At 38.2% G+C, this 21,756-nt stretch overlaps 1 protein-coding gene and 1 long non-coding RNA gene across 2 annotated transcripts in view; one reads left to right on the top strand and one right to left on the bottom strand.

Annotated features, from left to right (window-relative positions):
- Positions 1–21,756, top strand: part of SCIN (scinderin) — a 75,126-nt gene that overhangs the window by 52,050 nt on the left and 1,320 nt on the right. The window contains exons 10-15 of the mRNA XM_003938658.4: positions 5,562–5,652; positions 10,040–10,210; positions 13,833–14,010; positions 14,270–14,391; positions 18,177–18,254; positions 21,296–21,356. Of these exons, the coding sequence (XP_003938707.1) occupies positions 5,562–5,652; positions 10,040–10,210; positions 13,833–14,010; positions 14,270–14,391; positions 18,177–18,254; positions 21,296–21,356 (701 nt within the window). The remainder of the gene's footprint in view (positions 1–5,561; positions 5,653–10,039; positions 10,211–13,832; positions 14,011–14,269; positions 14,392–18,176; positions 18,255–21,295; positions 21,357–21,756) is intronic.
- The window catches only part of LOC141580103 (uncharacterized), a 90,167-nt gene that overhangs the window by 30,680 nt on the left and 37,731 nt on the right, over positions 1–21,756 (bottom strand). Inside the window, exon 5 of the long non-coding RNA XR_012512138.1 lies at positions 20,309–20,397. This is a non-coding gene — a long non-coding RNA (uncharacterized LOC141580103). The remainder of the gene's footprint in view (positions 1–20,308; positions 20,398–21,756) is intronic.

The following is a 21,756-nucleotide window of genomic DNA, read 5'->3' on the forward strand; positions in this document are numbered from 1 at the left end:
AATGTCTAACCAATTAATTTATGTGCATACACCATGCTGGGATATGTCAAGGGACAGGGATTCTGTGACAAATTATATAATGTGAAATTCTCTAACTTGTTATTAAGTGACATCAGGTAAAAATAGAGTATTGCTAAGGCGGCTGGAAAAAAGAAAATAATTCTCAAAAAAGATCTTCAAGCAGAGAAATGTGGGTGTAAGGTACTAAGGCAGGGCAGGATCCTACCTTTGCTTATATAGTGATCAGAACCTGTGACAGGTGTATAGAATATAAATGCATTCAGTTCTCTGCTTACATGGTGACATTTCTTTTTGATGAATCTCACACACAAAAACAGAGTCACACCCATCCCTGTAGTCTAGTCATGTACACTGCCTAGTGCCTTGAGTCCAGCCAATTTCAGGAGATGGGATGAAACCAAAAGAGTGGTCTGGGAAACCGAGGCATCAGTATCTCCTGAGAGCCTCTTAGAAATGAAGACTCTCATGCCCCAGCTTTGACCTACTAAGGCAGGACCTGCATTTTAGCAAGGACCTTGAGTAATTCATATGCACTTTCGTGATTGACAGGCACTGTCCTAGGCAGTGGTTTAGAACACTGACTGTATACTAGAATAACCTGGACAATTTCTCATAATTCCAAATGCCCTCACCCACACTAAATAAATCAAAATCTCAGCTGGGGGGACTCCTGAAATTCTAATCTATATCACCACATCAATGTGAACCACTGCACTCAGGCTCATCTTTAACCCTACAGTTACTCCACATGTTGTCCTAGAAAAATGCATTTAGCTATTTAGCTCTGCAGTTAACGCGTCATCTTAATAGCAACCTTTTTGTAAGCAGCATGTTTTCAGTAGCAATGTGCCAGATATTTCCTTTTCCTTGTTTTTTTTTTTTTTTTTTTTCCATCCAAAAAAAAGTGGCACAGGGGAGATTAAACAGGTGAAGTAATTTAACTCAAAGTCACAATTGGTAAACCAACATTTTAAATCTTAATCTAGTGGTCTCTTTAAGGTCCAAGTGTATCTGTACCAGGTAGTTATGTCCTTATTTTGCAATTCCCTTTTCTAAAATTTTAATTCAGACAAGTGTTTGTGCAACAAAATCATGGCATTTATGGGGTAAATTAATTAGTCCCAGTTAGCTTTTCTTTTACATTTTATTTCATTATCTTCCTCTTAATTATCTGAAAATCATAATTGATTGTGGCACTTAGATCAAATGAAAAAAGACTAAACAAGTAATGCAAAAGAGTGCTTTGAAAAATTAACAATTTGTAACCCATATAAATGCCGATGTGGGCATAATAAAATAGAACAAATCAGGTTACAAATTTTAAATACTAAATTTAAGTTTTAAATAGTAGCTATTTCTTAAATCATTTGAAACTGTTTATTGAGCATTTTATGTGCCAAATATTCTGCTAATTTCTGGAGATACAGTGGTGGAAAGAAAAATACAATCTGTGCCTTCAGGAGCTTATACGTAATGAGAAGCAGATAATTAATAGGTTTTTTAGTGCAATATAAAGGATTTTATGTAAGATCAAGCTGAGTGATCTTTGGATAATTAGATACAGACCCTCTGCCAACCTCCTAGGCTATTAGTGAAAGGCTCTGCTATAGTTTGAATATTTGTACCCTCTAAAACTCATGTTGAAACTTAATCTTCAGTGTGGAAGTATTGGGAGCTGGGGCCTTTAAGAGGTGATAGCCCTCATGAATAGATAAGTCTATTAATGGATTAATGGGTTATCATGAGAATGGGACCAGTGGCTTTATAAGAAAAAAAAGAAACCTGACCTGGCACACTCAACCCACTCACTGTGTGATGCTTGCACCGCCTCAGGACTCTTCAGAGTCTTTGCCAGCAAGAAAACCCTCACCAGATGTGATCTCTTGACTTTGGACTTCTTGGTCTCCATAACAGTAAAAATAAGTTCTTTTTCCTTATAAATTACCCTGTCTCGGGCATTCTGTTATAAGCAAGAGAGAACGACGTAAGACAGGCTCCTAGAAAAAGTGACATTTAAGTGGGACCTAGATAGGCAGACAAATAGGGAAGTTGTTTCAAGCAATACAGGAAAAAAGTATGCTCTAATCTACTTATCATAAGGAGCACATTTAGGGGGCAAAAGATAAAACCAGGGAAATTAGAAGGAGCCAAATTGTAAATGGCCTCATAAACCATCCCGAGGAGGACGAACTTTATTTTCATGATACTGAGTGCCCCTCAAAGACTTTGTATGGGGTGTTATATGATTGGTTTTCATTTCATTTCACTTCATTTCATTTCAGACAGTCTTGCTCTGCCGCCCAGGCTGGAGTGCAGTGGCACCATCTCCGTTCACTGCAACCTCTGCCTCCCAGGTTCAAGCAACTCTCCTGCCTCAGCCTCCCATGTAGCTTAAATTAGAGGCACACACCACCATGCCTGGCTAATTTTTTGTGTTTTTAGTAGAGATCGTGTTTCACCATGTTGACCAATCTGGTCTTGAACTCCTGACCCCAAGTGATCCACCCGCCTCGCCCTCCCCAAAGTGCTGGGATTACAAGCATGAGCAACCATGCCAAACCTAATTTTCATTTTAGATAAATTATTCTGATTGGCATCTACAGAATGGATTGGTGGAGGAGGGCTAGCAGCAGGAAGACCATTGGGAATGTGTTGAAATAATCCAGCTGAATGATGTGGCCTGAACTGAGTAGTGACAATAGGGAAAGAAAGAATGAGACTATTTTGCAAGGTGGCAAGTTATTGGCACCAGAAAGACTGTTTATGGGGAATGGAGAAGAAGACGAAGTCGAGAATAACCTCTTGGTCTCTGGTCTGAGTATAAATGGGTAGTGTGTTATTTCGTGAGATTAAAAATCTTAGGAGGAAGACAGGTTTGGCCCACACTGTAACAAAATGCAAAAGGAAAAAGAAGACAATGAGAAGGCACCACATTGTTAATAGTTAATGTCTTTGGAAGGGAATGGAGGGGATGGTCATTTAGTTTTCTTCGTTTCAATTGGAAATGTTCAACATTTCTATGGTGAGAACATATATATTTGGGGGATATCAAGAATGTAAGTTAGATACTTCAGTCCTTTTGTGAGTCTTTGCCATTTGAAATCATGGATGTTAAGTATGTAAGTTTGTTAGTGTTGTATGGTTTGTGGAACTTCAAAAGCTTCCACAAAAGTAGTGAAGGGTTTTCAAAAAAAATACGCAGTTCCATTGAAGACTGGCTTTCAAATTAAACAACTTTCCAGTTTATGTGAGAATTTCAATAAAGGATATAAATAGGTTAACTCCAAGAGGCAGAGTTAAAGGTGAGAAACTAGAATTAAGTCCATTTCTGAATACACACAAATTGGTCTTTCTCAGTTATGAAACCACTTGTATTCTGAAATGACAGGACAAAAATGTCAGCAATGATCTTCTCTCTAAAACGTCAAGTAATTAAAATTGAACAGATGACAATGATCAATCTCTTAAAGTAGTAAATCTGATTTTTATGCAGCACTCATATTTAATGAGCAACAACTACCACAGGTTTATAAAGAAAAAAATGTCAGAGTATTTGCTCTGTTCAGCATAAGATTTCAAAATTAGAAACAAAGAATGACTGTGTTACTTCTTGATTGTAGTGGAATTCTTGAATCTGTGTGAATGGAAGTATGATACCTAGGATCAGGAAGAGAGCTTTAAGATAAGTAGTTAAGTATTTATTAAGAGCGTCAGAAGGCAGAAACTTAGTTATGTTTTTCAGGTTTGCTAGTTGAAATACTCCAAAAAAATAAAAGGAGCAAAATGAAGACAAAAGTTGGGTAACATTGTCTGTTTGGTGGTTGCATTTCTTCGCTCCAGAATAAAAGCAAAATGGAAAACCACCATTTTTATCAGCAGCTGGGAGCAAGAACTCGGGAAACCACAGATGTGACAAAGACAGACGTGACAGACCCTGCGGTGGCTAGTCATCATGCAGCTCCATGTAACTCCCCACCTAGGTTTCCAGTGCACACAGAGGTGTTGGTTAGCACTGTAGGCTCATGGAAAATGTAGGTTATTGACATTAAAACACTACATTTTTAGTAGTTCCTTTATTAGGGAAAGTACTTTTTATTTTCTTATCAACATTTGTGTGCATTTTTTTTTTGCAACCCTCTGTAGAACATTTTACATCAACCATTTGTCTACGATGGTCCAATGGAAAATTCTGTGATAAGATAAGCACCCTGTCCCCAGTGTTTTGTGTGTGTGTGTGTGTGTGTGTGTGTGTGTGTGTTTCCCAAGACGGCAGATTATTTTAAACTGTTCTGAGTAAGGAACAATTTAGTGTCAAAATTTTAGAAGAAAAGGTTTATTATGTTGGTGCAAAAATAATTGCAGATTTTGCTGTTACTTTTCATAGCAAAAGTTGCAATTACTTTTAAACCAATATAATAGTTAACTCTCAAAGTCTAAATCCAAGTTTAGCATTCCTGCTGCTAACCACTAGTAAGATAGAAATGGGAAAGCTGGCTAAAGTAAACAATGCTCAATGAGTGCTTTTACCACATTTGGGGTTTTGTTTTGTTTTCTTTTATTGTATTCTCTACAAGCTCATCAAACAGCAGATCTCCCACAAGTTACAGGTTAAAGTGAGACAGAGTTAACAGCCACAAGCTACCCTAGAAAGACAGGCTTACAGATGAACTGGACATACTGATTGACTGACCCTTACCTGAGTGCTGGAGGCTTAGCTTCTTGAACAGCCTTATTAATAATTCCTTAAGGTGGGTGGGGCACAGTGCCTCATTCCTATAATCCCAGCACTTTGGGAGGTCGAGGTGGGTGGATCACCTGAGGTCAGGAGTTTCAGATCAGCCTGACCAACATAGTGAAACCCTGTCTCTACTAAAAATACAAAAATTAGCACCTGTAATCCTAGCACTCGAGAGGCTGAGGCAGGAAAATCGCTTGAACCCAGGAGGCGGAGGTTGCAGTGAGCCTACTTCACACCACTGCACTTTAGCCTGTGTGATGGAGTTAAATTCTGTCTCAAATAATAATACTAATAAATAGTTCCTTATGGAATTGCTAAAATGACAAAATGGGGCCTCTCCATTGTCTACTTCTTATTATTATTTTCTTGATTTTTCTGGGCTCCAGACATTTGGTACATTCTCACTAAATATTCATAGAAAGACAAACTGCCCCTAACATCTTACCTATTAAGTTTGGCTCATATTCTCATCTCAGATGTATTATTTTTCACTGTAGGTATGTTTTCTTAAAAATAAGCAGCTCCGACTTGAAATCGGATGAACCTGATTACTTGGCTAAATTATGTAAGGAGCAAAAGCTCGATTTCTTTAAAAAGGAGATAAAAATGCCTGCAATAAAATAGATACAAATAGCCCTGCAATATACAATTCTAGAGAACACATAGGACAATTCAATGTTAAGAACCTTGACAAAAACAATAGCTTAACAGCTCATATCATGCTAAAACAGTTTCTTCTTGATCTTTAAGATGATCTTAAAACTTAAAGGTAAGGTAATTTATTTCACTTTCATTTCTCTAGGCAAGGAGCAAATGCCACACGAGATGAGCTGACGACATCTGCATTCCTGACTGTTCAGTTGGATCGGTCCCTCGGAGGACAGGCTGTGCAGGTTGGGATATTTTTACCCCCAAAACTCACACAAGTTACAGTCTTGCTAGCTGAATGGATAGCTATAGCTCCCTCCCAAGTTGGGATAGAAATTTGACATTTTCTTGATAGGAACTACGTTTTCAGTTTGAAATTCAAATATTCCTACTCTCACTCCAAACTAGTTCTCTCAGATTTTGGAAAGGGGGTAGCAAACAAACACAAAAACAAAAAACTACCAACAGATTTAAGATACCAAAAGAATCTTCCCATTAGAATCACACCCTGTCAGTGATAGCTGCTTGACATTAAAACTGTTTTACCTTTATTATTGTTTCCAGCTGTTGTTTAACAGATGTGGTAGGCAGATTAATGCCCCCAAGGTGTTCGTGTCCTAATCCTCAGAACCTTCGAGTGTGTTATGTTACAAAGCAAAGGAGCGTTAAGGTTGGAGATGGAGTTACAGTTGCTCATCAGCAGATCTTAAACTAGGAAGACAATCTAGGATTACCGGGTGGGCCTAGTGTAAACACCATGGTCCTTATAAGTAAAACAGAAAGCCAGATTCTGTTTGGGGAACAGTCAGCACGGGGAAGACTCAATCAGTGATCCTTAGCTTTCAGGATAGAGGAAACAATTATATATTACATAGTTGCGAACTCCTAGAAGGAGGATATTGAACGTTCCCAACACAGAGAAATGATAAATGTTTGAGATGATAGTATGCTAGCTACCCTAATCTGATCACTATACACTGTATGTATCTCATGAATATCTACAATTATTAGCCAATTTAAAAATAAAATTAAAAAAAGAAGATGGAAGACATGCCCCCACAAAGGAATATGGGCAACCTCTAAAAGGCAGAAAAAGCAAAGAATGGATTTGTTCCTAGTGCCTCTTGAAGGGACTATAGCCCTGCAATAGCTTGGTTTTTAGCTCCATGACTAAATTGTTATTCCAGATTTTAGCCCAGTGATTAAATTAGCCCCATAACTCATTTCAGACTTCTAATCTCCAGAACCGTAAGATGATAAATTTTGTGTTGTTTTAAGCCATGAAATCATGGTAATTTGTTAGACCAACAATGGGAAATAAATACAACAGTACAGAATAAGCATAGATTAACAATTCTAATTAATAGGTAGAAAATAGAAGCATTTTCTTACACTCTCAAATCTTAAACAGGCATAAGTTATGTTTTGCACAAATAAACATAAATAAACCTTGATGAAGTAGCATGAGTCCGTATTTTCCCTTTTAGGTACCAGAATCTTTACTGAAACAAAGTCCAGCACCAAAAAGTGAGGGAGGAAGTGGTGAAGAGGGAGAAAGAATGAACAGAAGTGGGGGAGGGACAAAGAGAAAAGATAGGGAGAAAAGATAGGGAAGGAGAGGGAAGAGAAGAGAGGAAAATCATGGAGGAAGAAATGAGACAGGAAAGAGGAGGAAGACGAAGGGCAAGAGAGAGGATAGTGTGAGAGAGAAGATAGATGTATTTTTTTTTATTTGGGTATTTCTGAAATTACTTGTTGAGAGCGACTGAATCCAAATTCAAAATGAAAATTTCATGTAATTATAAATGAGTCAACTTTTTAGTATATCTGTCTAACTTATCTATCATATATATATCTAGAGACAGAGAGAGATTAAAATAAAGAAAAAGCAGGAAGAGATCATATGCTGCTTTATTATAAAACTTTAAATGTTATACAATGTCAGACAGTATCAGTGTCTAGTTCTAGATCTCCTCACTGTGTTTAAAGAGACTGCTGTTTCTAGCCTGGCTCAATATTCTGTTGTCTCTTCTCAAGTTCAACTGCTCCTCCTTTTATATTTGTGGTGGAGTATCTGCTACTTGTTTCAGAACCCTTATTAGTTACCATGAAAAAGTTTTGATCTTTGTTTATTTAATTCCTTACCATACAAGGGACATACAGACTTCAGGGAGACCCCATTTTCCTCTAGTGTGCTCCAACATGTCTGTCTGCTTTCTTGTTCATTCTGAAAGAGGGCACTTGCTTGTTCCTTGTCCTTAGAGCTAGCATAAGCTTTCTCTCTCCCTCTTTCTCATTCCCTGTCTCTTCCTAGCTGGAGCTACGCACACTGCTGCCTGTTTTCTGCCTGTCTAGTTTCTTTGGCCAGTTTTTGAGAAGGCGTCTGCTCCCATGTGGTGGGAAAAGATCTTACAGACTAGAGTTCAAACTCAAACTGGGTGTTTACTTGGCCGGTGCAGTGATGTTTCTGATATAGCAGTATCAAACATTCCCTTCACATGATTGTGCCTGTTTAACTTCCTCATTCCTGACGTCAAGGGAGCTAAGATTCTATGTGGTATAAAAGGGCTTTTCGGTTTTATTTTCAAATCTTTATGTGTGTAATTGCTTATTTAAATGTAATAATTAAATGGAGTGGCAAGTCAGATACTTAGAACATAAAGTATTAAGATGTGGAGGCTGAAGTTGGTCTTCCATTTGGTTTCCTTTCCATCTTGGTAAGAGTTAGTAGATACATACAAGTTAAATCTAAATTTAAAGGTGCATATTAATTTTTAAAAACAAACTAACTTGCTAATTTTTAATTAAATTAATAACGTAACTGAATTCTTTAAACACACTTAGTTCTATGCAATTTACTTGATCTTTAAGGTATGCCATACCAAACTATTAAAAAACTTTGAAGATATTCATTGTCTTACATATTTCATAGTACTATATTTGATACACTAGAGACTAGATTAATGAATTCCCATGAATCCTAAATTGACAACAAAATGGTAATTTTTAGTTTAATCACTAGATGGCAGTAGCTTACAATAATGCATTAAAAAACCCTAAAGTCCTGTATTGCAGTTTTAAATGCTCCTTCGTAGAATATATTAACCATATTGAACATCTTTTAATCGACCTTTTTTCTTTCTTATTCTCCTTTGATAGTAAGGGATGGGACTTTAACAGTGGTTCCTTTTCTCTCGTGTTGGCAATTTAAGTTTTCTCCATGTCATGTGAAATGCTAAGCCAAGTTTCAGATATTTGCGCGACTGTAACTGACAAAACATGTCCATAATTTGCTGCGCACTTATTTGAATGCCTACTAATTGAAACATATTTGTGAAGTCAATTATTTTCAGTGCCCCTGTGCCTTCCTATAATGGTACATGCATCAGAGTTCCCATTCACCTGGCTTCTAGAAAAAGACATACCAGCGGAAGTGAGACAACACAATTTCAGCATAGGAAAGAACAAATGAAAACAATGGGAGACTGACATGAAATTTGAACTCTTTATGTAAATGCATCAATGGTTTGTTTGAGAAACAAGAAATTCTAATCCATCATTTGGGTTTAATAAAAATCAAGCCGGGTGCGGTGGCTCACGCCTGTAATCCCAGCACTTTGGGAGGCCGAGGCGGGTAGATCATGAGGTCAAGAGATCGAGACCATTCTGGTCAACAAGGTGAAACCCCGTCTCTACTAAAAATACAAAAAAATTAGCTGGACATGGTGGTGCATCCCTGTAATCTCAGCTACTCAGGAGGCTGAGGCAGGAGAATTGCCTGAACCCAGGAGGCGGAGCTTGCGGTGAGCAGAAGTCGCGCCATTGCACTCCAGCCTGGGTAACAAGAGCGAAACTCTGTCTCAAAAAAAATAATAATAATAAAATAAAATAAATAAATAAAAATCAAACAAATAATTCCCCCCCCCTTTTTTTTTTTTGCAATTTCCTTATCCTAAAAAGTAGCATTTTTAAATACTAAAAGGTAGTCTTGGCTTATATTAACCATATTTACTACTACATTTCTATAGGTAAGAAAACATATTGTTTATTTTTGCCAGTTTTAATGCTTGCATAGAATCTTTGTGTATGCATAATTCTTTTATTTTACAAATGCAGAGATATAAAAATAATGAGTATGATCTGGGGTCATCTTATGTTGTGAAGCATTTGAATGTACATCTCTTAACCTTCTGAATCAGATCCAAAACACACAAGACCCTAATACATCTGTAAATATCTGTAAGTGTTACTGGCGCCCTTGGAAGAGGAGTAATTTTCACATAAGGTCACAGACACCAGCACTTTGGTGTTATCTTTTCTCTTTCGGAGATGTAGATGAACAAACTTACATCTTCATACTTTTCAAAAGCAGAAAGTATTGCAGCATGGTGATGTTTCCCCTGACAAGAAACTACTCAGGGACACAGTGCCTAGGGTAACAACAGATTCTTAAGTCAAAATGGAAAACTGATTATCATTAGCCTATATTTTCTGTTAATCATTATTCCTCCTGCTCTTGACTTTTTATTTTTTGTTTTATTTTCAAAAAGAAAAAATAAGAAGACCTTTAGAACTAAAACATTCTTTCATAGCACTCTTAATTATATTTCTTTTATTCTCCTCCCCCATCAGATCCGAGTCTCCCAAGGCAAAGAGCCTGTTCACCTGCTGAGTTTGTTCAAAGACAAACCGCTCATTATTTACAAGAATGGAACATCAAAGAAAGGAGGTCAGGCACCTGCTCCCCCTACACGCCTCTTTCAAGTCCGGAGAAACCTGGCATCTATCACCAGAATTGTAGAGGTAATGTCATGCATTCCATAAAACATGCCCTAGTTATGGACTTCCCAATGGACCTGAGCCACCAGCAAATATTAGACTTTTGGCAAGTAAACTCCCTTCATTTCTATAAGTAATCCACTGTTCAAAAATTTAAAAACACTGAAAACAGGAGAGTTAGGTAAAAAGTAAAACTCCAGATACCAGACCTCTCACATTTTTCAGTTGCAATGAACCCAAACAAATAAATTTTAAGAATACTATTACAAATTAGCTGTCAAAATCATGAAGCTGCTTAAGCTCCATCCTGAAAGGCCTGAGGTGGATGGATCATGGGTGATGGTCAGGTGACTGACCACACTGGAGAAATTGTAGAGGGAAGGCCCTCGTTTGCACAAGTATAACAAATATGGGAGGCATGTCCTGCCATATTGGACTAGAACTGTAACTTAACTGGCCCAATGAGCTGTTTCCAACTCCTTCTGGGAGAGAAATCAAACCCTATGCAATGGTACCACAAGGTAAGGAGACCTCCAGGTATAGACAAGGCCAGTCTGCCCAGGTTTTTAAATGGCTGAGTGCTTTGACCTTAGGACAGTCCTGTTATACCTTATCACCACTGAAGGTCCAGTCACCCCCGGTCACCATTGAAATCCAAGTCTCCCACATCACTCTTACACTGCCTAGCACACTCTGCATATCAAGCCTGGAGCTCTTCCCAGCCTTCCCCTCCATACAAGCCAATCAGCACACCCGTTAAGCCCGGGTCGATCATCTCATCCCTCCACCTGCGACTTCTCTAAGCCTCCCTCTGCCTGCACCTGATTTCTCTAAGACTGTCCTCTGAAGATAGATTCCCCTGCAGTGCTCCCAAGTGGAAACTGTGTTTTCCCAAGGCCCACTCACCATGGCCTCAGGATGGGGCTGGACAAGTTCCCTACCTGCTCACTCTTACCTCTTTGATTTTATCTTGCCTCTCTCCTTTTTAATCAGACTTTCCCTCCTCCAGACCTCTTGTGTTATCATAGACTGAACTGCCTGTCTTTGCCCTCTTCTTTGATGGCTTCAGCCATTGTCTCACTATTTCCATCTCTCAGGCTTCTCTCTTCCAGCAGTCTTTTCCTTGACTGCATTTCATCTCACACTCACATGGTCCTAGACTACATTTTGCCATTTGCAATAACTATAGCTCCTCAGAAATCTGTTTCAGTCATCTAATCAATGACAACTGTCTCCCGTCCTTTGGCTCCTTTTCTCCAGAATGCACATTCTGACAACTCTCTAGGCCTATAGCTGAATCCATGAACACTCTGCCTCCTTCACACCCCACCCTTCATATCCTCCTTTCTCCCGAGATCCCCAGCACCCACTTCTCTCTACTGATAACTCTGATTCAGAGTTCAGAGAAAATAAATTATGTATAAATCACCTTCTCCACTCCCCTGCAATTTCATTAATTTGTCTGCATCTGTATATATATTCTCTTTCCCTCCTTTTTTATGAAATAGATATCAATTTTTTATTTATATTTTTAAGTTCATAAATATATTATCAATTTCCATATAATAAAGTATCTTATAACTGAATAATATATACTATTATCCATAAATTAGCAATGAATAATGTATTTGTGTAAAGTGATACATCAATAAATGATTTATTAAATGTTTATTACATAGACTATGGCTCCTATCTAAGGCCCAATTCCTCCCCTGCCCATCTGGCCAACAAATTCTATCCAGGATCCCTTCCTCTCTTGCTTTCCTAAGGAATCTCCTGGATTTCTGTCTTTCCCATGCATTTATTCTGCTTCTAGTTCATCGTGATTGCAGGCAGTAATCTCCTTTCATTTCTGTATCATCAATGTATTTTTCTATCTGGAATCATTTACTTTGAACTACAAAGATGGCTGTAACAAAAACCTCCTGTCATTTCTTTAAAAACTGTGTCTTGACCTTGAGCATGACCTTCTCCAGCTACTACATCATTTCTCTGTCCTTCTTAAGAGCACATATCATTGAAAGGTTTGTCTTGCGTGTTTTCACTCATTCACTATCTCTACTTTTTAAAGCCAATTCTCTCTAAAGCCACCTCAATCAGGTGTCCATCCCACTGGTCCACTGAAACGGTTTTTATCTAGTTTGCCAATGACCTCCCTCATGCCACAATCAAAGGTCACTTCTCTGATCTCATTTTTCTCAGCTTCCCACTAGCATTTGCCAGTCGACCTTTCCAGGTTTATTGAACACTTCTATTTTCACTAGGTGAATGTATCCCCACACTTACCATGGTTTCTTCCTAACCTACTGGCCACTCCTTCTTGGGTCATTTGCTGGGTTTTCCTCTTCTGCTTGAACTCTTAAGTCCTTGAGCACTCCAAGCCTCAGCCTTGGCCCTTTCACCATGGTCTCATTCAGTTATATGGTTTAAATGCTGGCATATGTATTGATCTCATCCAGAACCTTCTGTACACACCTTCTGTGTTTAATTACGACTATTTTTTTGACACTGAAAAACTATCAAGATGACATTTAAACACTCATTATCTATGAGCATTCCCAGTTGATTTCAATGGGAAAGTCAACCAAAATGTACCATTGTTACATTCTGATCTCTTCCCCAGTGGGTATTCCTTTATGAGACCTCATCAGCTGCTTGCAGTGCATCTCTTTACCTCCCTGCAGCCTCTCAAACCAGCTTTCAAATTCCTAGCATCTCTAAAATGCACCAGTCAAGATCATTTTTTACAACTCTTCCTGTCTTCTTTTCCTGGCAGTCTAAGGCTTTATAAAGGTTCTGTTTTAGATCTCATTTCCTGATCTCACAACAGTCTAGGCACGGGTCTCTTGTCACCTTCTATCTATCATCCTGGCTCTTTCCTCTGTACCCATAATGAGATGCATAGGTTAGAAATTGGAGGCTCTGGAAGCTAGACTTGGTTCCTGTAATTCTCCACCATCACATCTCATAGATTCCTTGGAGCCTGGTCCGTGAGGCCTCCTTTCTGCTGGGAGCAGATTTTAAACATTTTCCTGAATGTTCCCAATTCCTGGACATGCCTTTAAAACTTCCAACAGCCGTTCCTTCCTCCTCTTGTGGTCTCTCCTTGGAAAAGGCTCCTGACAAACCTGGTGAAATTCAACTCTCCACATCGTGGATGCCTTCATCCTGGCAGTTCAGTATGGTTGGCCAAGTAGCACCATTTGGTACAGCAAATCACCCCTGTCTTCTTGAAGCATTTTCCTCACTTGCCTCAAGATCACTACAGTCTCTTGTTTTCCTCCCTCTCAGCTGTTTCCCTCAGTCTTGCTTTCTGGTTCTTCTTCCTCTCTCTGGAATCACACATCACACTCGTTGCACAATAATGCAGAAAGTCATACCAGTGACATAGTACCACAGTCATATGATCAGAAGGTTCTCATAGTGATGGACACAGAGTCATAAATTCACAAGTGACATAGACCAAAGTGCTCCAACTCTAAGGTTTAAAACACCATGGAGGTATCCCAGAGCTGCCTTGATTTAATTTCCTGGGGTAGGGAAGAAGGCTACGGATGCTTTGCCACAGTCACAGTTTCTGGGACATGTTTATTGAGGGAGCAGCAATGAATTTGAATCACTGTTTTATTTTTCTTCATATTTCCAGGTTGATGTTGATGCAAATTTACTGAATTCTAATGATACTTTTGTCCTGAAACTGCCACAAAATAGTGGCTACATCTGGATAGGAAAAGGTGCTAGCCAGGAGGAGGAGAAGGGAGCTGAGTATGTAGCAGGTGTCCTCAAGTGCAAAACCTCAAGGATCCAAGAAGGCAAGGAACCAGGTGTGTGCTGTGGGGCCAAGGGCACTAACTAGAATTTATATTGATATGATGGCTAATCATCATTTTTTCACCAAAAAGTCACTTTCTAATGGCTTACAAGGGTTAACAATCTCTCCATTAGTTGTGGTTGGTGATGGTACCTGATTTCTTTAAGTAACTTCTCAACATTGATGTCAAAGAGATAATATTTGTTCATATAAAGCAATAGCAAGCATATTTCCCTGAAAAGGCACTGGATAACTGAGTGTGTTTTCCACAGAGGAGTTCTGGAATTCCCTTGGAGGGAAAAAAGACTACCAGACCTCACCACTACTGGAAACCAAGGCTGAAGATCATCCACCTCGGCTTTATGGCTGCTCTAACAAAACTGGAAGATTCATCGTAGGTGTCTTTAAACAGTGGGATAGAACTTAACAACGCTGGGAGGGGCATTGCCATGTGGCTCTCACACTGTCAGACGTGCTATTGTTCCGAGTCTCAGTTTCAGCCTGCCTGCAAACCATGCTCTACACAGGTTTTTTTGTTTGTTTGTTTGTTTGTTTTTACTTTTAAGTTCAAGGGTAAATGTGTAGGTTCATTACATAGGTAAACTTGTGTCGTGGGGGTTTGTCATACTGATTATTTCATCACCCAGGTATTAGGCCTAGTGTCTGTTAGCTACTTTTCCTCATCTTCTCCCTCCTCCCACCCTGCACCCTTTGATAGGCCCTAGTGTATGCTGTTCCCCTCTATGTGCCCATGTGTTCTCATCATTTAACTCCCACTTACAAGTGAGAACATGCAGTATTTGGTTTTCTGTTCCTTATACAAGGTATTTTTAAGGGATAATGATGTAATGAATGTGAAAGCATTAATACTGTGATGTCCTATATAGATTAAGCTGCTCTTAAAAATAGCAGCTACTTTACACCTCTGTGAGCATGCAGTTGCTGTATGAATATATATGTAGTTGGTTTTGTTAATTTAATAATTTGTTATTTTCTATGGGCAGCAATTGTTGTTTCTGATCAAACTATGTAAATTTTACAAGTCAAATTCCCACCTGAGAAAAAATTTTCGCCATGTTGACTGAATTAAAAACATTATGGAAATGTGATCATTGTGCAAAATCACAGAAAGCTATATATGCAGTTGCAAATTAACTGAAATCAACAGGAATGTTTCATTCCATAGTCATTTACAGGCTTTGACTTCTAGTCAATCAGAAGTAAAATTAGAAGTATGTGTATACATGTCTTAGTTCAAGCTGCTATAACAAAAATCCCATTGACTGTGTGGTTGAAACCACAGACATTTATTTTTGACAGTTCTGAAGGCTGGGAAGTCCAAGATCAAGGCACCAGCAGATCTGACACCTGGTGAGGGACCACTTTCTAGTCTCCTGTGTCCTCACATGGCCAAGAGAGCAAGCTCTAGTCTCATTCTTTTCTTATAAGGACACTACGCAGGGGCACGGCACCCTCATGGCCTCATCTGAACCTAATTACCTCCCAAAGGCCCCACCTCTCACTACCATGCCATTGGGGTTAACAAGGAATTCTGGGGGGAAACAAACATACAATTCAAAACAGTACAAGAGCGATTTTACACTGCACTCTGGAATATCCTGGACCACAGCCTTTCACCTCAGTTTCAAAAAAAAATGTTATACTCTGTTTGATGTACTAAATTTTTGGTAAATTTTTCATTTAAAGAATTAATTCCTCTTTTATATAATATTTGATCTACAGATTTTGGTCAACATGTCCTAGTAAATGAATGCAAACGTTATTTTTCAGCACAGGAAAGAAAATTTCCCATGTACTTTGCCAGATACTTTGATTACTAGAAATAAAATTATTTGAGATGAAGTGGTTCAAGTCCCATTTGCAGCTTATAAATGATTTGACCTACAAGTTAAAGATTTAAACAGTGCATTGAGATAAATCGTTGGTTGCTATATACCACAATTTGTTCACCTACTTTACAGGAAATCCCTGAACTTGCTATATTTTATAGATTTGTCATCAGAAAAATCTGCTGTTTTATTGTTTTGACTGTTAACTTGATATTGCATCCAAGCAACTTATTTTTTTAGCATATGCTTCTACAATTTCCTATCAGCATTATTTATCAACATTGCTATAAATAAGTTGTTTGTTTCCGAGAAAGATATGTTTTACAAAAATAAACACCTAGCCTTTGTTCTCAGTTGGGTTTTAAAAAAATCTGTTAGTCTTAGGCTTTTTGTTATGCACATATATTAGCCTTTAGGAGAAATATACATTTCCTCTGCAGCAATTCATTTTCTTGTTTGATATCTGGAACCCCTTCTGCTCCCTTCATAGTTAAAGGAAAAGGATTGTTGCTAAAAGGTATTTGATCTTATAATTACCATCAGAAAGTAGGCTTTACATGTGTAGATTCCTATGAGGCAGCTACAAGGAAGCAGAGACTATTAGCTAAAAGCACAGCTTTTAGAACCAATCTGCCCACGTGTTGTCACTTAACTGGTGGTAGTACTTGATGGCTGTGTGACTTTAGGCTGGTTACTGAGTCGGGGCTGTATTTGTCTCAACTGTAAAATGGCGGTAATCATAGTACCTTCTTCAAAGGGTTGTGAAAATTAAATTAGCTGATGCATGTAAAAGATTAGCACAGTGCCTGACACCGAGTAAGTGCTATTTAAAGTTTTTCTTTTTTAAATCATTATGTGATTGCTATATGTCCTACAAAAAGATACTATAAACACATTCTTTGCCCCCTAAATGGTCAAGGCTTTTTGTTTTGTTTGTTTTGTATAACAATCTCAAAATCTCATCAGACTACAACAAACATGAATTGTCATGGTGAGATGTCTGCATGCTGCCTGGAACTACGTTCGTCTAAGCTGGGTGCATGCTTTAGGTTTATGCATATTTTTCCAGGGACAAAGCCAAGGACACAAAAGGCCCCTGATGAGTCACCTTCGCTAATATGACATGGCCCAAGGCCCCAGTCAGCTCCACTACACTGCAAAGTTACATGGCAGAGGGAGTAAATAAAGAATTGGGAACCATAATCCAAACTCCTGCCTCAGGATCAGAGGGTTTTCACCCAGAATTCTCCAAAAATGAACTTTACATTAATACATGCCCATTGGTATTGGATGGATGAAGCTAACCCTTCCATTACCCTTTAATGCTAACTATAATGTAACACAATTTAACCCATTAAAAATTAAACAAAATTTTGTACATGCAATATTATGTTATAATGTCATCTTATTGAAAATTTTTGATTTATTAAAATTACCAGGCCTATTGACTTTTTAAAAGTAATCTTGACCTACAAAATGAAAGATAATTTAATACTCAGCTCAAATATCTTTGGGAACTAGATAGGCAACATAAATCTATGAAACAACTAGTCATAAGGGACTGGAAGTACAGAGGATGTAAGCAAATTGACTATATATGTGGGCATTCAAATGTGTCAACCTTAAGGATGAGATTTAGAAAACATGATTAATTAGATAGTTTATGGAAATACAAGGCTTGAGGAGAGCCACACGGGAAACACTGACTCCAAATGAATTGGGTCAGCATTTTAAAGTGGAGGATTTCACGTTTCACTGACCATAAGCAGAGACAGAGCAATTTTAGCAGGATTATGTAATTTTTTTTTTTTTTTATATAAGACCGGTGCATACTTACAGTGATTTGATTAGTTACAGATTGCTATTAAAACATTTCAAGGAAGAGTACTTTCTCAATCTGTGGGGAGTGATGATCTGAGGGGGGTCTTATCTCTGGCACCCTTTGGTATTTCTGATTATTTGCAGAAAAAAAGGCAAAAGTTGGAGCGCATGCCTCAAGACTCAGGCCACACAGCCACATTCCTTTTAAAGCTCAGAACATTTTAAGGTTCCACCAGCTTTATATTTGAATTACTTAATTTCACAAATGTGATGTTTATATTAAACACTGTGCTGGCCAAATATCATCAGTTTATAATGCCAAATTATTTAAATTTTTATTACCTGAAAAAGAAGGAAAAAAAATACTACTAAATTTTATTTTTACTATACTCAAAAAGAAAAACCAACAAAACAAAACAAAACAAAACAAAACCAGGGCATTTGTAACCTCTGTATTAGAAAAATTACTGCTTTACTGTTTGCTCATATAGCTTTTTATACTTTTCAGATTGAGGAAGTTCCAGGAGAGTTCACCCAGGATGATTTAGCAGAAGATGATGTCATGTTACTAGATGCTTGGGAACAGGTAAAACTACACTTTGTTCATAACAAGAGAATACATTTTTGGTTGGGCGATGACAGAACTTGCTTTGAGAAATGGTAAGTCTAGATATAAATGAGCCTAAAGATTTAGACTGTACTAAAATACACACACACACACACACACACACACACACACACACACACATACAGAGACAGTAAAAAATGAAACTAATACATATGGCAAGTTGATTTCTTACTATAAAAATATTCCAGAGCTACCATCTTTGGTTTTACAGTTGTAGGCAAAAAACTTATATTTTTTTATTTACTTGTAAAAGTTACTAATTCCTAATTTGTTTATAATTCATTTAACTAATAAGTGCATTCGTGTGTACAATGTCCTGGGGGTACAATGCCATTTAGGAAAGCGACATAGCCAAAGTTTCTCTTGAAATGTGACAGGAAGCCATGGGTATCCCTCCCTTAGGGAAGAAAACAGGCTAAATAGTTTTGAATCTACATGATAAAATATGTTACTGTTTTATGTATCTTAATTTTCAAGAAAATTAATGTTGATTTGACATGCCATATCTGATAGTTTTTTTAACGTCCACATAAATTAACAGTGAAAGAGAAAAGTAAATACATTATGAATTAAATTATATAGAACAAGTGTGAAATGCTTATCTGAATTAGGCCTAGAGTCAAGCACAGAGATTGTTCCTTTGAAGTTTGTTCCCAATTGATAAACCATTCAGTTATATCACTCCCTAGCTTCTGATCTACAATGACTATGTTTGACTTGATGGCCCAACATCAGATTCTTGCCAAGTTAATGGATTACCTATTTCTAGATGAGATTTAAATCTCCAGGTCAATTAAACACTATTGTATATTTAAGAATTTATGCAGCTGGGAGCGCTCATGCCTGTAATCCCAGCACTTTGGGAAGCTGATGCAGGTGGATCACGAAGTCAGGAGTTCAAGACCAGCCTGGCCAACATGGTGAAACCCCATCTCTACTAAAAAATACAAAATTTATCCGGGCGTGGTAGCGGGTGCCTGTATTTCCAGCTACTCAGGAGGCTGAGGCAGGAGAATTGCTTGTACCCGGGAGGCAGAGGTTGCAGTGAGCCGAGATCACCCCACTGTACTCCAGCCTGGGTGACAGAGCAAGACTGTCTCAAAAATAATAACAAGCTGGGCGCGGTGGCTCAAGCCTGTAATTCCAGCACTTTGGGAGGCCGAGGCGGGTGCATCACGAGGTCAACAGATCGAGACTATCCTGGTCAACATGGTGAAACCCCGTCTCTACTAAAAATACAAAAAAAAATTAGCTGGGCTTGGTGGCGCGTGCCTGTAATCCCAGCTACTCAGGAGGCTGAGGCAGGAGAATTGCCTGAACCCAGGAGGCGGAGGTTGCAGTGAGCCAAGATCACGCCATTGCACTCCAGCCTCGGTAACAAGAGCGAAACTCCATCTCAAATAATAATAATAATAATAACAAAAGAATTCATGCTTCCTTACTGAGATGTATTTAATTTTTCTTATTTGTAGTCAACTCTGTTGTTTCTGTAATCATACTTTTTAGAATATTTACCATGCCATCTTTCATTTTTTAAAATCATACTTTTTATGTACACTACCATGCTGTCATGATTTGTTCTGTGCCCTGCACACAAATATTTCAGCACTTTCGGTATGAATTAAGAGTACAGTCTAAACATAACAGACCAAAATTTCTCTGCCAACAAGTGATTTTAAAGTGACTTCAATGGCTGGGCACAGTGGCTTACGCCTGTAATCCCAGCACTTTGGGAGGCCGAGGTGGGCAGATCAAGTAGTTGGAGACCAGCCTGGCCAATGGGATGAAATCCCATCTCAAAACAAAAAATGATTTCAATATAAGGTAATTTAGGAATTTTCTTTCATCATTAGAGTACCCAACCCACACATTTGACAAGGAGGATATATACAGATTGCTTAATTGTATCACTTTAAAAAAAAAAAAACCTTATTATTTAAACACTAAACATTATAGCATGTTTACCAACATCTTATAGGGAGGGTACACTACTAGAGGAGAAAAACACTAACCTTAAGTCAGAGGTTCCTAGAGGCAGTCTGGGATCACCCATCAACAAGCTCTATGTCTAGATGTGGTCCCTTCCAGCCGATGTCCACATCTAGGAAACAGGGATAATGACTGTGTAAGTAAGGACAAGAGAAAATCTCCCCTTCACTGTCCGAAGGGTCACATAAAAATCAGTTGATAAAAGGCAGATTAATAGGAGAAAAGACACAAATATATGAATGTGCACAGGAGTCATACAGAATGTAATAACTAAAGAAATGGCCAGATGGTTGATGCTTTTGTACCATTTTGAAGTTACATAAAGAATGGGGGATTGAAGGAGGGCAAAACTGGTTATGGGAGACAGAGAAGAGGCCTCGCTAGGAAAGGTGGTAGTGTTATAGATAAAACCTCACATAAAGTATAGATGGTGAATGTTTCTTTCAAACCTTTAAGGGTGTCAGACTGTCAGTAAATCTTCCCTAGATGCCAAAAACAAAGGGCCTTAGAGAAAGCCCGCTGCATCAATGCAGATTCTCTACAGATGCAAATCTCCTTCCACAAAAGTCAGATTTGCAGGGCTATTTCTGTTTGCTAGGCCCTTGAACAGCGATATTAAAATATGTCAAAGAAGTGTATTTGGAGGTGAAATATTTTGATTTCCTTCGACTGCCGTCACACCCTAGAGGGTGGATGAAGAAACAAAATCCACCCAATCTGTTGTTTTTGTGAAAGATCACTTTACACACTAGAAAATACCATGTAAACATAAAATATCCAAGTGTGAAATGTGAAGTGAAACTGGTTGAATGTAAATTTAGATGTCTCCTGATGAGTGTGAACACTGGGAAAGTGATGGTATCTCTCTGCGTCACCGCCTCCACCTCCCTAACTTCTGGGGATGTTGTGAGGATTCAATGAGCAGTGTGTGTGTGAAGCACTTTGCATAGGGCCTAGTGCTGAGTCAACATCCCAGAAACCATACATATTGTTATTGTTTCATTTTTCAGATATTTATTTGGATTGGCAAAGATGCTAATGAAGTTGAGAAAAAAGAATCTCTGAAGTCTGGTAAGCAGAATCGATGGACAATTATGGGAGTAACCTGGCACTATTATGACCAAGTGTCTGACTGCTCTTTGCCACCATGTCTTACAAAAATACAATTCAAAATCAGGAAGTAGTTTAGCATTCATCCTCAAAACTAAAGGGTAATCGGATTTTTTGAACTGAAGAATTTCAGAATGGACACAAGAAAAAATATGTTTTGTTATCTAATTTAGAATAGAATTATATCAAGGTAACCTTAAAAACTTAAATTCACTTCAACCTTTGTTTTATTATGCAAAGAGTAAAAACCTCCATGACTGCGATAAGCCAGAATTTTTAAACTTCCTTTTGACTAATGCCATTCTTTCTGGCACAATTTTCCTTTTATTGAAAAGGATAACAATAATTATGCCACTAGGAC

Source organism: Saimiri boliviensis, chromosome 10 (assembly GCF_048565385.1).
Source record: "Saimiri boliviensis isolate mSaiBol1 chromosome 10, mSaiBol1.pri, whole genome shotgun sequence".
Lineage (NCBI taxonomy): Eukaryota > Metazoa > Chordata > Mammalia > Primates > Cebidae > Saimiri > Saimiri boliviensis.